This window comes from Copadichromis virginalis, linkage group LG17, assembly GCF_057382275.1.
Source record: "Copadichromis virginalis isolate Kocher_CV1m ecotype Utaka linkage group LG17, C_Virginalis_male_GT1.1, whole genome shotgun sequence".
NCBI lineage: Eukaryota > Metazoa > Chordata > Actinopteri > Cichliformes > Cichlidae > Copadichromis > Copadichromis virginalis.
The window spans coordinates 8,860,278-8,874,803 of record NC_140634.1 but is presented as its reverse complement, the minus strand read 5'-3'; the positions used below and the strand labels follow the sequence as shown (position 1 = coordinate 8,874,803).

The 14,526-nt window shown below is 46.2% G+C and overlaps 1 protein-coding gene across 1 annotated transcript in view; it reads right to left on the bottom strand.

Annotated features, from left to right (window-relative positions):
• The window catches only part of LOC146688950 (contactin-associated protein-like 4), a 130,619-nt gene that overhangs the window by 14,508 nt on the left and 101,585 nt on the right, over nt 1-14,526 (bottom strand). Inside the window, exon 18 of the mRNA XM_085437227.1 lies at nt 3,387-3,626. Coding sequence (XP_085293353.1) covers nt 3,387-3,626 — 240 coding nt within the window. The remainder of the gene's footprint in view (nt 1-3,386; nt 3,627-14,526) is intronic.

The following is a 14,526-nucleotide window of genomic DNA, read 5'->3' as shown; positions in this document are numbered from 1 at the left end:
CATGATTTTTTTTGCCCCCCACCAAGATTTGATGTATTTCCTAAGTCTTCCTTTAAGTTTGTGTTTTGAGCAGTATATAAAGAAATGCAGGTTGAGATTGTTTGCATAATATTGTATATTAATGCCTCTTCGGTGGTCCATACGGTTAAGATAGGTCACTGAGTGCTTTGCCTCACACAAATTAAAACCTGCTCTATTCCACTCCCCTTCTTGAAGTTTTTTTATTATTTTTTTTATGGAAAACTTGAGAAACTAAATAAAATATCAAATTTCCAAAAGTTTTTATTTAGTTTCTCTTGTTTGCTCCTTCTCTCTAACAGGCATGTCAGACCTGATATGCTTTAATTACCCCCTATAACAACAACTAAGTGCAGTCCAAATGTATGGACAGTGTGTGTCACGGCCTGGAGGGTCAGCTGGTCGCTGATCAGCTGATTTCTCTCTCTATCTCTCTAGTTCTCTCTCTCTCTCTCTCTCGCCAGGGCGGAACTCATTATGGCTTCACGCCCTTGGCCCGCGCCCTTGGAGGAGGAAACACCTGTGCCTCATCAGTGTGGATGGCATTTAAGCCAAGAAGCAACGGCTATTCTTCGCTGGATCGTTGTGAGAATCGCGTCAGTAAAAGTCGAGCGTCTAGCAAATGTTTTTCCATGTAGTTGTGTGTTTCTTTGTGTGCAGAGTCAGACCCTCTGGACTGTTTTCCCTGGTGTTCCCTGAGCGACGAGTGTTTGAGTGGATTCATGTTTGGATTGTTTGGAGAGAGGCAAGAGTGTTCACCTGGATTTCCCCCGGAGCCCTGCCCCTCTCACCTTTTGCCCCACACCTTTGGAGATAGCACTGCCCTGTACCTTTTGTATATACACTCATTGGACATTGTTCATTAATTAATTCTCCTGTGTGCATCAATCCCCGGAGTCCAGCGCGTGAGTCCACCTTGTACACCGTGACAGTGTGTTTGTGTCCTCTAGTAGAAGTTGCAACGTAGCATTACCAATACCAGAGTTTGTGTTTTCATTTAGCTCTTCCACTGCATATAGTGTTTCTCCACTGCGTGCCCTGATCGCTGCCATAGCAGATTGTAGGCTAATATTAGCTGCCCTTACCCTACTGCTTTTAGGAAAGGTCAAACTCATTAACCTGAATAGTGTAACAAGACAACACATGGTCCTGATCTTTTCTGGTGTAACATTATGTGTATGAATGACAAAGCATAAATCAAACTTTTAATTCAAAGTTTTATACTTTTTTCTTCTTTCTTTCTTCTATTTCCATGTTTACTATAACAGTGAGCGTAAGAAGATGTTGTTCCATTGAGAGTTTCACTAATGTAATGCCTGTGACTGATATATGAAATTGGCCAGCAAATCTCTTTTCCTTTATTTGGAGAGCAGCTCTATAGGATGCACAGACTGAACTGTCAAAATAAAGTGCCATAAAAAAACATAATAAGCTGCTGTTAAGACAGAAGGAAATCACTCTTGATTTTCAAAGTCATTCAAAAGTTGGTACAAGTGTTATAAAATGTGATGAAAGCATCAGGAATATATAAATGTATAAAGTACTAAGATGTTCATTTATTACAGAGAAAGAGAAAAGAAAAAGTGTCTAAACATATTTTCTTGCACTTATAAAATGTTACCATTAAAGCCTTAATCAAGATATCAATCATCCCAGAATGCTGATTCTATTTTTCTGGACGTAGCGTTTCAGTGGGAGAAACATATGAGAGTCAGAAGACGACCCTTGGACAGGTGATGAAATGTTGGACAACACTACATCCAAAAGAACAGAATCAGCTTACTGTGATCTGAACCAGACACTTTCTAGGTCTCTCAATATTACAGGAATATTATGCAGGGTTGTAAAATACAAAACTGTGTTTCAGAATAACTATCTTCAAGCGATCAAATACCACCCTAATATTTCTTTTTCATTCCTTATCTCATGAAAGATCCAGCATCTAAAAGTGTACTCTGCCTTTCTTAGACACAAACCTATAATGAATTTTATGCTGAATTAGTCTTTCATCTCTTATGCACAAAAAAAATGAAATTGTCAAGGCAATAGTAGGGACAAAAATATGGAGGGAGCCAATTTCAACTCTAGAGATTTCCTTTCAATTTCATTATGATATCAGACCATGGCTCCCTGAGGTGTTTGCTGCTGCAGCTTGTGATCTTAAAATATTAGTCGTTCTTGTCTGGAGGCTGCTGGAGATTGAGATTTCTGGGTCTGCAGTTATGAATAAAGTTCACGTTAATACTTTTGTTTAATCTGTTAAATATAGAAGGAAGCCTTGCATTTGCTTTTAAAATATATTTAGTAAGGCACAGAGCCAGAGAATGTGCACATCCTAGCTTGAATTGTCAAGGACTTTGACGGCGACGGTCACTGCGCACTGCTACAGTGGTGTTATATCAGTCAAAAAGTAGGCCAGCTCGAAAGGAGATCTTGCTCTCTTCTTCTTTTTCTTTTTTTGACTCGAATGGATACCATGATGTATGAAATAATTATCATACTGTATTTTATAAGACTTAAAAGAAGGTATTAAGACAATAAAGTGATACAGTGTTTACTGAGCTCATAAATCAAGTGATCCATAGCCAGAGATGGGCAGTAACGTGTGTAATCCGATTACTTTTTTTGAGTAACGAGTAAAGTAAGGGATTACTATTCCAAAAACGGTAATTAGATTACTGTTACTTTCCCGTAAGCACGCTGCGTTACTGCGGTACTAAAACCGTGATTTTCTTGCGAGAGTGTCTCATGACAATGACATTTATTTGAAAGACTGAGTGTAAACACAAAAAATATTTTATTTTATGTGCTGGAATGTGCAGAAAATAGGTTTAAATGTTAAACAAATTTCTTCCAGTCAGTGAATGTTGCATATAATTTAATTTTTGCTTGATGCATAAAGTTAAAAGATTAAAACTAATAAAACAAGTTTTAAAAAGAGACTTTTCCATTTGATTACATTTTGTATGATGGATTATGCAGAAAAAGCAGAATTGGGCTGAAGGATCTATCACTTTATCACCTATTCAGGTTGTAAATCGTGTTTTTAAAAAGTAACTAAGTAACTAAGTAATTAATTACTTTTGAAAATAAGTAATCAGTAAAGTAACGGGATTACTTTTTGGGGGAAGTAATCAGTAATTAGTTACTTATTACTTTTCTCAAGTAACTTGACCAACACTGTCCATAGCACAATTTTCTCACAGGCGTACATGCAAATAAAAATGAAAGAAGGCAGGTTTGCCATTAGGTTTTCAGGCCAAGAAGTCTTTTATAAACAGTCTGTACAAAGAACATCAATGAATTGAGTCTATGGATCTGTGTAATCAGTGGCAGAAAGTCTCCACTGTCAGTGTGAGTGTCTGTACCTTTGTGGCAGAAGGCTCCAGTGTAGGCCGACTGTCCACAGTCGCAGGAGAAACCGTTGGCTTTTTCCTCACAGCGACCCTCGTTCTGGCACAGCGAGCCATAGCTGCTGCAGTGGCCTGGGCATCCAGGTAGGACTCCAGGCGTGATCTTAGCTCTCTTCTCCAGGTCCAGAGTGACGCCATTCAGCTGCAGAGAGCGGATACAGCCCAAAAAGCCTTTCTGTCTGGATGCAGTGCCTCCTGCCAGGAAAGAAATAACACTTGATACACCATTGCTCTTTTTCTGCCTACTCAGACTCAAACCTCTTAATGTAAGTTCTATGCAGTACAGACTAGTTCCTATAGACTGCAGATCTATAGTTTTTCATACTTCTCAGCAGTAAATTATGATTGACAGCCATAAGTTGCCACTGTGGCACAAGACCATGTCTGCACTGCAGGGCAGACACAGTCACACAGCCTAAAACTGGTCCTCGCTGTTGGACTAACTACTTGGCTGTTGAGCCATCTGGTGTGCGCGGACGAATCCCTGCTTCCTTTCATTTTCCTATTAACATTCGAATATAGGCAGTTCACACAGGGTCTGGGCAAAATTACAGTTCCAAGCTGGCTGCATCCATTCCTGACAGTTATTATTGTTTTCATAGACGGTTATTGGCAGGGTATTATTGTCACAGTCAATGTTCAGCCAAAGCGGCTTGTCATTCCACAAAATCGATAACCTCTGTGTGGCTCTGACTTCCTTCTGCAACAAAAGTTATAAAACGCCTACACATTATGAGCACACATGGCAGGAAAATTAATTAACGTCTTTTAACATGTTCTGTGAAGATAAGCTTGACTACAAAGAATGAAATACAGAGAAAGGAAAGCTCCTGCTCAATGATGATTTAAAAAGCCAAATCTACACCATGATTCTATAAAGTACTGGTTGTGACTGTTAAGAAAGGAAGAGATCACAGTGCACAAAAAGAACAAGGACGGGGTCCTGAGGGGTGCCACCTCTGACCAAGGGAAGAAACAAAGGACACACGCTGCCAGAGGAAGAAGTCCTGTAGGAGTGAAAGGAAAAGCCTTGCATGACAATATGAATTTCAGCCATTTAAGCAGTTTTACTTTCCCACTTTATGGTGAATAATCCAGATCCCTGTTTTAACTCCAGTGCAACAACAAGCTCAGAGTAGGGCTGGGCCATATTATACCGTTCACGGTAATACCGGTATAATGTTAGGCAACGATAGGAAAATGAAATATCGCGATAGAATGGGAGTAAAACGCACATGCGCAGTGCCTTTGTTTTCATACGCACATGGCCGATTGTTGAGTGAAACAGATGAACCAGAATTGGTTTGTAAAAATGGTGCAACTTCAGTGATGTGGAACTGGTTTGGTGTTTGTCCGTCAGATACACGACAAAGCACATTTTTTTGCAGAACATGCAAGCGGCCGTTGTTATTGTCATATTTGTCGGACTAAGATGCTCTTAAATCTGGGAGTAATCTGGGTCCTAAACTCCGTATTCTTCAGGTCAAACAACACTGCAGCATCACTTAGAGTTAAAAACTGTCTAAATTCTTTCATCTTTAATAAAACGATCAGCATTGCTGCTTTACCAGGTGTAACTATAAAGTTTAACTTCCAGGCATCCATGAAAACAAAAGTTATTACATTTAACGGAGTTAGAAGTTAGCAGGAAGCTAGCGGAAGTTAGCTCGCTAGTTTCGCTAGTTACCTAAGCATGATATAGCATGTTCTGACGGAGAGATTTCTGAAAAAAATCAAACGTGCAGCTCTGCTATCACTTCCAACATAAACGAAGACAGGAAACTAAACAGCATTGACGTTTGTAGGGTTACTGAAGTTGGGCTAGCTGGTATATAATGATGTGCTACGTGATCGCTAGCGACACAGCTATGTTAGCATAACATAAACAGTGAAGCTGGAGGACGAACACTAACACTTTTCCACTTATAAAAGTTAACGTGAAGGTTCCCTTTCAGTCGATTCACTCGGTACAACACATAAGTATGGGATATCACGCCCTCGCGTGTCCTGGCTGAAGAAACCTTTATTCACGCCTTTACGGCAGATGACGTGTGATGACACGCGCAAGGCCCCGCCCGCACATATAGCCGCTGCCATCACCGTCATCCCTCAGTTCTTACGCTCTTCACCTCGCTGAGAACACCTCTGCTGAGTTGGGCTAGCTAGCTACTGCTAGTTAGCTCCGTTGTCTGCCAACTTGAACCTAGCTTAACTGCCCCTGTTGGTGTTAGCCTCCACCGCCCAGCTGGTGCGTAGGCTGCCCGCGGAGCGCTATTTTCAAGTTTTTCTTGTGCAGCGTTTCGCTTTGCGTTTTGGGAATGGACTCCAAACCGAAGCGAGCAAAGCAGAAATCTTCTGTTCGCCCCTGTCCTCAGGGATGTGGTTTCTCTTTGCACGACAGCGACCAGCACGATGCCTGCCCTGTCTGCCTGGGGATCGTCCACGCTAGGAGAGCGTTGACGGAGCCCGAAGCTTGTGCGTTTTGTCGCCAGCTCCGACGCTCGACCCTGGAAAGACGGGTGACGTTTGTGGAAAGAGTGCTGGGACGCTCGGCTGTCGCACGGCATGACCCTCTTCTTTCCGAGTCTGGAGCCCCGGCTTCGTCCGAGTCCGAAGACGAAAATTTTCAGGTCGATGTCCCCGCGATTAGCTGGGCTGACCACATGGAATACGTTGACGGGTTAGCCGATGACGGACCGGAACCATGCAGGAGCGCTGACGGGCTTCAGCCTGGGTTGAAGCCCGCCAGCGCTCCCCAGGAAGACGATGACGTGCTGGACATCGGCCTGGACATCCATGGTTTGTCGGAGGATGAGCAGGAGAGCTCATTGTCGACCCAATATGCCGCCGCTGCTGCGCCGGTCGGCCACGATGACACCTCTCTTTTCTCCCTGTTTCGCCGTGCCGCTGAGAAGCTGCAGGTGGACTGGCCCTCTCCTCCACCAGCTCGGAAGCCGTCGCGGTTTGCGGGTTTTTTCCTTCCACCGGAGCCCGCAACGGCCAAAAACTGCCTCCCCATGTTCCCAGACTTTCTCTGCGAGCTAACAGCGTCATGGGACAAACCTCTGTCTACCCGCGTCACTGTGCCCGGCTATGGACAGTACATGGAATTGGACGGCGCCGAGGGAGCTGGTTTAGCTAACCCACCCCCTATGGAGCCGTCTCTGGCTGCTTATCTGGCCCCGTCCCATAACCATGGTGTCGGTGGCCCCGCAACTCTGCCGTCCAAGCACTGCAGATTCTCGGCCTCGCAGCTGGAGAAGATTTATCGGGCTCAGGCCGGCACCGCTCGAGCCATGAGCTCCGTCACCATGCTCCAGACGTACCAAGCAATGTGCCTGGCGGAGCTTGGATCGCTGGTTCCGGAGGACAGCCCGCTGTCACCTCTTCTTAACGAGGTTAGAGTCACCACGGATTACATCCTCCGTGCGTCTCGCTGTGCAGCGCTCTCCCTGGGCAGAGGGATGGCTTCGACAGTGGTGGCGCAGAGGCACCTGTGGCTGACCCTCTCCGACGTCCCTGATAGAGACAGAGCTGTGTATCTGGACGCACCAGTGTCTGCGGCTGGGTTATTCGGACATTCACTTGAAGCCATTCAGGCTAGATTCGATCTGAGGAAGAAGCAGACGGAAGCTCTGCGCGACATCATCCCCAGACGCCAGCCCCAGCCCAAGCCCACTGCTAGCTCTCACAGGCCCGCCGCTCCTCTGACAGCTGGCAAGAGACCGGCGCCCACTGCTGGAGTGGGAGGGCCGCCGGCGAGAGCACGTACTCCGGCCCGAGCTCCACGCCAGTCGGCCTGGGGCAAAGGCCCTCCCCCGGGCCCCCGACGGGACCCGACGCCCAGGAGGAAGAAGCCTCAGCCCTCCTAGCTGTGATTGCGAGTGGGGAAGGGATCCGGCAGCAGGGAGACGCTGCTCTTACCCCTCTGTTGCCGCACAAGAGGTGCCGCTTAAGTTCTGTTCAGGTTGTCAGCCCCAGAAGGCGCTGCACTTCCCTATCGCGGTCTCCCAAGCACATAACCCCTGCACACGGTTCAGATGTGTTGAATGTTCAAGCGACCACATCGAGTGTTCCCGCTGTTTTTCATTGTTATGCCCCGGAAAAGGTGCACCCAACAAAATGTATAAATGTACATGTTCCCATGTTGCAATCAATAAAGAGTGTTGTTTACTCTCAAACAATCTCAAATGCTCAACCTGCAGGCGAAATGAGCCAGGTCAGGCAGGGGATGCAGTCCCCTGCAGACACACTGGGGGGCGACGGCGCCCCGCCGTCAGTGCTGCAGGCCAGCCGGCTGGCTGCTCACTTCCCTCAGTGGCGCGCTTGCGCCCCCTCTCCGTGGGTGCTGCAAACCGTTGCCATGGGTTACCGGTTGCAGTTCCGGGTCAAGCCGCCTCGTTTCCAAAGAGTCGTGAACACGATTGTCAACCCCGAGGCAGCCTTGGTACTCAGAGAGGAAATACAGGCGCTATTACAGAAGAGAGCAATACGGGTGGTCCCCGCTTTGGAGACGGACAAAGGTTGGTACAGCCGTTATTTTGTCATTCCGAAGAAAGGGGGAGGGCTTCGTCCCATCCTCGACCTGCGAGTCTTGAACACGTACCTGCGAACGTACAGGTTCAAGATGCTAACACTCAGACAGCTCCTGAGTGCAGTCGGCCCGGGAGATTGGTTTGCGACAATCGATCTAACAGATGCTTATTTTCATGTCGCTATACACCCGAAACACAGGCAGTTTCTGAGGTTTGCATTCGAGGGCGTAGCCTACGAATACCTAGTGCTGCCGTTCGGGCTGTCGCTCGCTCCCCGCACCTTTACGAAATGTGCCGAGGCAGCGCTAGCGCCCCTCAGGAAGAGGGGCATCCGCATCTTGGCCTACCTGGACGACTGGGCTCTCGTGGCTTGCTCCAGAGAACAGGCGGAGACGCAGCTGTCGCGGGTTCTGTCACACATTCAGACACTGGGGTTCTCTGTGAACTTTCAGAAGAGCTCGCTAATCCCAGGTCAACAGATCGCTTTTCTCGGTCTGGAAATATGCTCTCTTTCCAGCCGCGCACGGTTGTCAGAGCACAGAGTGGCCGCGTTTCATCGCTGCCTCGCTCAATTTCAGCTGGGACGCAGACTGCGTTTCCAGACGATATTGCGCTTGTTGGGCATGATGGCATCTATGATCGCCGTAGTGCCGCTTGGGCTGTTGAAAATGAGAGCGTTTCAACGCTGGACTCTCTCTCACCGTTTGTGTGCTTCGCGTCACCTCCGGAGGAGGCTGCCGGTAACTGCGTCTTGCATGCTAGCTCTCCGTCCTTGGAGGGAGCCCGGGCTACTGCACCAGGGCTCTCGGATTGGGAGGGTGTTGTTTCGCAAGGTGGTGTCCACAGATGCTTCCCTAAGTGGGTGGGGAGCGCTGTGCGAGGGTGCGTCAGTGAGAGGGATCTGGTCCGCGGCTCAGCGCCAGCTGCACATCAACCACTTAGAGCTGTTAGCAGTGTTCTTAGCTCTAAAGCGTTTCCGTCCAGTCCTGCAGGGCCAGCATGTCTTAGTCAGGACGGACAATTCAACAGTGGTGTCTTATATAAACAGGCAGGGAGGAACACGCTCTCTTCCCCTGTTGCAGCTGTCTCGCTCTCTGCTGTTATGGTGCAGTGTTCATTTTCTGACTCTAAGAGCCACCCATGTCCCGGGCCACCTGAACCTGGGGCCGGACCTTCTCTCCAGGGGGGGTCCTCTGGTGAGAGAATGGAGGTTACACCCTTCAATAGTGGCTCAGATTTGGGATCTATTTGGCGAGGCGCAAATAGATCTTTTTGCTTCCAGGGTGAATGCTCACTGCCCCCTGTACTTCTCCATAATCGACCACGATGCACCCTTGGGCTTGGACGCGCTAGCGCACCAATGGCCAGACGTGCTCCTGTATGCATTTCCCCCAGTGGAAATGATATCTCCAATTCTGGAGAGGGTGCGTCGGCATTCCCTCTCTCTGATCCTGGTGGCCCCTTGGTGGCCCGCGAAGTCGTGGTATGCAGAAATAATCAGCCTGCTTGCAGCAAGTCCTTGGCAGCTTCCTCTCCGCAGGGATCTCCTCTCTCAGGCGGGGGGGGAAGTGTTTCATCCGCGCCCGGATCTGTGGCACCTTCATGCTTACCTGCTGAGAGGTTAAACTTGGTTGCTAAGGGTCTGCCACCTAGTGTGGTAGCGACGATTCAGAGCGCCAGGGCCTCGTCTACTAGAGGCTTGTACGCTTACAAATGGCGAGCCTTCGAGCGATGGTGCCAGGACCGCCACACTCTCCCATTTCAGTGCTCTATTGTGGATGTTTTGACATTCCTGCAGGAGCTGTTGGATAAAGGCCTTTCGTTTTCGACGATCAAGGTTTATTTAGCGGCTATATCTGCTTGTCATATCGGTTTTGACGGGGTGACACCAGGTGCGCATCCCCTCGCCGTGCGTTTTCTGAAAGGGGTTCGCCGGCTGAGGCCCGTGCTTAAGTCCAGTGTCCCGGCTTGGGACTTGTCTTTGGTGCTGGAGGCCCTTTGTGGCCCTCCGTTTGAACCCGTTGAGTCGGTAGATATGAAACTTCTTTCGTATAAGACCGCATTACTTCTCGCTTTGGCCTCGGCGAAGCGAGTGGGGGACCTTCATGCGCTGTCTGTGCATCCTGCCTGCACACAGTTTTCTCCTGATGGCCGCAAGGTCGTATTGCGTCCGAATGCCGCCTATCTTCCCAAGGTCATGCCTGCATCTTATAGTTCAATGGAGTTTGAGTTGCTGAGCTTTTGCTCCCCTCCTTTTGAATCTGAGGAGCAGAGGAGGGTGCATTCTCTTTGTCCGGTGCGTGCGCTACGCACCTACATTGAGCGCACTCGGGATGTGCGTTTGTGTGACCAGTTGTTTGTCTGCTTCGCTAATCCGAATAGAGGTAGAGCTCTGTCCAGACAGAGGCTGTCCCACTGGATTGTAGAAGCTATCTCGCTGGCATACAGCACCGGAGGTTTTGCGTTGCCCCACGGGGTGGGAGCTCATTCCACCAGGGGGATGGCGACCTCATGGGCTCTTTTTAGAGGGGTGCCTGTGGCTGATATTTGTGCAGCGGCTAATTGGGCGTCGCCGCACACTTTTGTGCGGTTTTATCGGTTGGACGTTACAGCCCCTTCGGTGGCTCATGCTGTCCTTTCTGCTGGGTCTACCACTCACTAAGGATGTGGTGGTCCCGTTCCGGTTCGGTGGCTGCTCTGCGGGGCGTGTATATAGGTCCCATACTTATGTGTTGTACCGAGTGAATCGACTGAAAGGGAACGGTTAGTTATGTCTATAACTTCTGTTCCCTGAAGGAGAGGAACGAGGTACAACACAGGGTGGCCCCACTGAGCAGTTGGCTCGGTGAAGAGCGGCTATCGAACTGAGGGATGACGGTGATGGCAGCGGCTATATGTGCGGGCGGGGCCTTGCGCGTGTCATCACACGTCATCTGCCGTAAAGGCGTGAATAAAGGTTTCTTCAGCCAGGACACGCGAGGGCGTGATATCCCATACTTATGTGTTGTACCTCGTTCCTCTCCTTCAGGGAACAGAAGTTATAGACATAACTAACCGTTCTTCATGGTTAGAGACAAATGCAATCGCATGGCAGGATGCTGTAAACGGACCAAACTTCAGTCAGGAGAACAACTGAGATAATCCATCCACAATACGAGGTTAGTCATTAATATACTGCAACAACATGGGAATAGAGCAGCTGCCAGAGAATTCAACATTAATGAATCAATGGTACAGAAGTGGAGGAAGCAAGAAGAATGAGTTTAATAAAGTTTGATTTATCTGACTGCTTTGTTTCGCTTAATGTGCCTTATAATCCCGTGCACCTTATGGTCCGAAAAATGCGTACTGCACACTGCAGTTTAATGTTGCAAAGCACCTCTTTTTAACTTCAGTGGATATTATACATGGTTATGCTCAGGATATGTCAGCCCATTTCTACTGGAAATGCCTTTTGGTTAAACTTTCAGCAAGGAATTTGCATTTGCACTGTTACATTTTTATAAAGCTTTAATGTACATAAAAACCAGCTTCTTGTTTAAGTGAAAATAAATGGAAGGTTGTCTTTTTGCGCTAGTAATGTTGTGGAATTGTATTTTGTCTCGCATCAATTATATCGTCGGTTATATCGTTATCGCAAATTTTCAAATATATATCGTGATAAATATTTTTGGCCATATCGCCCTGCTCTAGCTCAGAGTGGTCTTTTTAGGTCATTCGTACATGCTTGTAAGTGCAAAGGGGCTGACTGAAGTGAATTATAAATCAGATGAAATGACGTGACTAATAATTTCACTCTCATCCAATCACCGGTCTCCTCACTGTACAGCTGAGACAATCACAGGTTTCAACAGCTCAACAACTGAGAGGTTGCTTCTGGAGAAATTATACAATGCTTAACAAATGTATTAGACTATCTGTGAAGAACAAGGAAACACAAATAATTGAGAAATCTGTCAAAAGAAAACTTGTTTAAAACTAAAAATTTATTTATTTTTTTAATTGAAAAATTGAATTGCAGGTTCCAATCTGAGCCTGGAAGTCGAAAATTAATCAAGGACTAAAACTAATTGTTCTGTTTATTAATGCAAGTTAATAACTGCAATTTGGCAACTTTATCAGAAGATAATAACATATTTCCTCCGTCTCTTTTCTTTCACGAATGACAACAATGGTTATATTGTAGCATTAAAAATAATAATTTTGATTAAAGAGCTTGCACACAGTACTGCTGTTAAAAGAATAGTAAGAACAGTGAACTACAATGCTTAGTATTCAATGCTGCAATGCTTAATGCTTTGGAACGGCACTGCTAAAATCAGAGGCTGAGTATTTTTCCACCTTTGTGTCCTACTGCCTTTGAATGGCTGCAGACATTTAATAAATGGAGGGGAAAGTTTTTAATGTAGCACAAAACGCATTGCAGGCTGATTTTTACCAAGTGTGCTTCCTGATCGAAGCAGCGTATGATGGTTTGCCTAGTCCTGCAAATTTTCACTCTTGGGGGAAAGAGCAACACGCCTTGGGTACAATGTTGGGTGGAGGATTCAAACCCATCTTCAGCAGCTGCCCAAAGAAAGGATGCTCCCGGTGGTAGCACATTCAGGTGCACAAAGCAGATGCTGAGATAGCAACCTCAGCAGTCAGTTACAGCAACAAACATAATCCCAAGAAGACCAGCTCTTTGATCAAGGCTGAAGAGAAGCGCCTCGCAGCTAAAAGCACAGACAGACTTTCCCATCTTGGAAGAAGATTGGCAGATGGAGCGAAAGACCCTGGGGCATACTGCCATATCAACACTCCGCTAGAATACTGGCTGTGAGCTGACTGAAGCGAGCTGCTGAGGCTTTGTAAGATGGTCATTTTGCAGAGTTTTGACCTAATTCAGCATAGCTGGGCATGTGAAAAAAACAGCCTGATAATATATATACTGTAGCTTCGGAAAAGAAAAAAATCTACTGATTTCCTGAAGTTTCTGCTTTACACAATAAATGCATATCCATTTTCTGGTGCTTATCCTTGTCATGTTTGAGGGGGGGCTGAAGTCTATCCCAGCTACCATAGGGCGAGAGGCAGGATACACGCTGGACAGGTCGCCAGTCTGTCGCAGGGCTAATGCAAAGAGACAGACAACCATCACATCTTTGGGAAATGTAGATTCACGTCTTTGGACTGTAGTAGGAAGCGGGAGCACCCAGACACAGGGAGAGCATGCAAACTTCACACAGAAAGGCCTCAGCCAGGTGGTGGAATCACAATCAGGGCCTTCTTAAGGTCCTGAGCATTAAGAGGATTTATCTACTTCATCCAGTTGTCCACCTGCACTTGGTGCCAAACTCTGCACATTTCATGTTGTCTGGTTGCTGCACACGTTGGTTTTACTATATGTGGAAATATTATTATATGGAACACAAAAAAAAGTGTGCACAGTGTAACCACAGTGAATTTTAAATGGAATGGCAGGAAGTAAGGGGGACTGATCATTTTTACCCTGGTGATTTTTTAGGCATCCATCTATAAGGGACTGTGTCATGCCAGAGTACCCACACAGACACGGGGAGAACATATAAACTCCACGCAGAAAGGCCCATGCCAGATGGTGGATTTGAAGTTTCCTCTGCTTGGTTTAACAGCATTTGGGAATTTTTTTTTAAAAAAGACATGGGGGGCTCATAATTATGTTCTCATCTGTATAATTCAGACACAGAAATATTTCGAGCTTTAAGTCCTGTGAATTTACTGATTATCTGCCATATAAATACAAAGCTGCCTTCCTCTGTAAAGCCTTAAAAGAATCAACCAGAAAACAAAAAAACTATTACACAACCATGACCAACAGGGTTATGAACACTTCATTATCAAGCTACAGAGATTTAATAGCCCCATACTCCTTCACCGAAGCAGTATGCACCATTAAAGTCAGATGTGCCGTGTACCAGTACGCTCACCTATGATTTATTAAAGCATTGATTAATGTAGCTACATCCTAGGCCAAGTAACAATAATGCAAAACATAACCCATAGTGACATCCTGCTTAATTTTGCTGAATTATATTGTTCATAAACTGCAAGCGTAAAAACAAGGAAATATTAAGGTTTATTTATTTAAACCAGCAAACATAATTTCTTATTAAGTTACACAATTTTATATATTACAAATGAGATCCATTATTCATAGTAATACAGATGTCTTTGCAGTACTGTGAATTATGATTCCACAGAGGGCGTGTTGTGAACACTGGATTAACAATAAAGCTGCAGAAAGAGCGCAAAGGCACCCAAACACTGACGTTTTACTGAAAACAGAGTCAAGACAGACAAAAACACCTTCTTAAAAAGTATTGTCCTTCAAAATCCTTTTAATCACATTTCTGTTCAAACAAATGAGTCCCCGTGTGTTGCCGGTGAATCCCGCCCAAGTAAAGAAAACGACTGATGTTCGTTTCTTTTTTAGCTGTTCAGAGCGGATTATCAGCTTAACACTACCAGCAACTCAATTCCCACTTCGATCTCTCTGCAGCCTCTCAGTCTCATCACACTTTGTTCAATGGTTTTGTTTC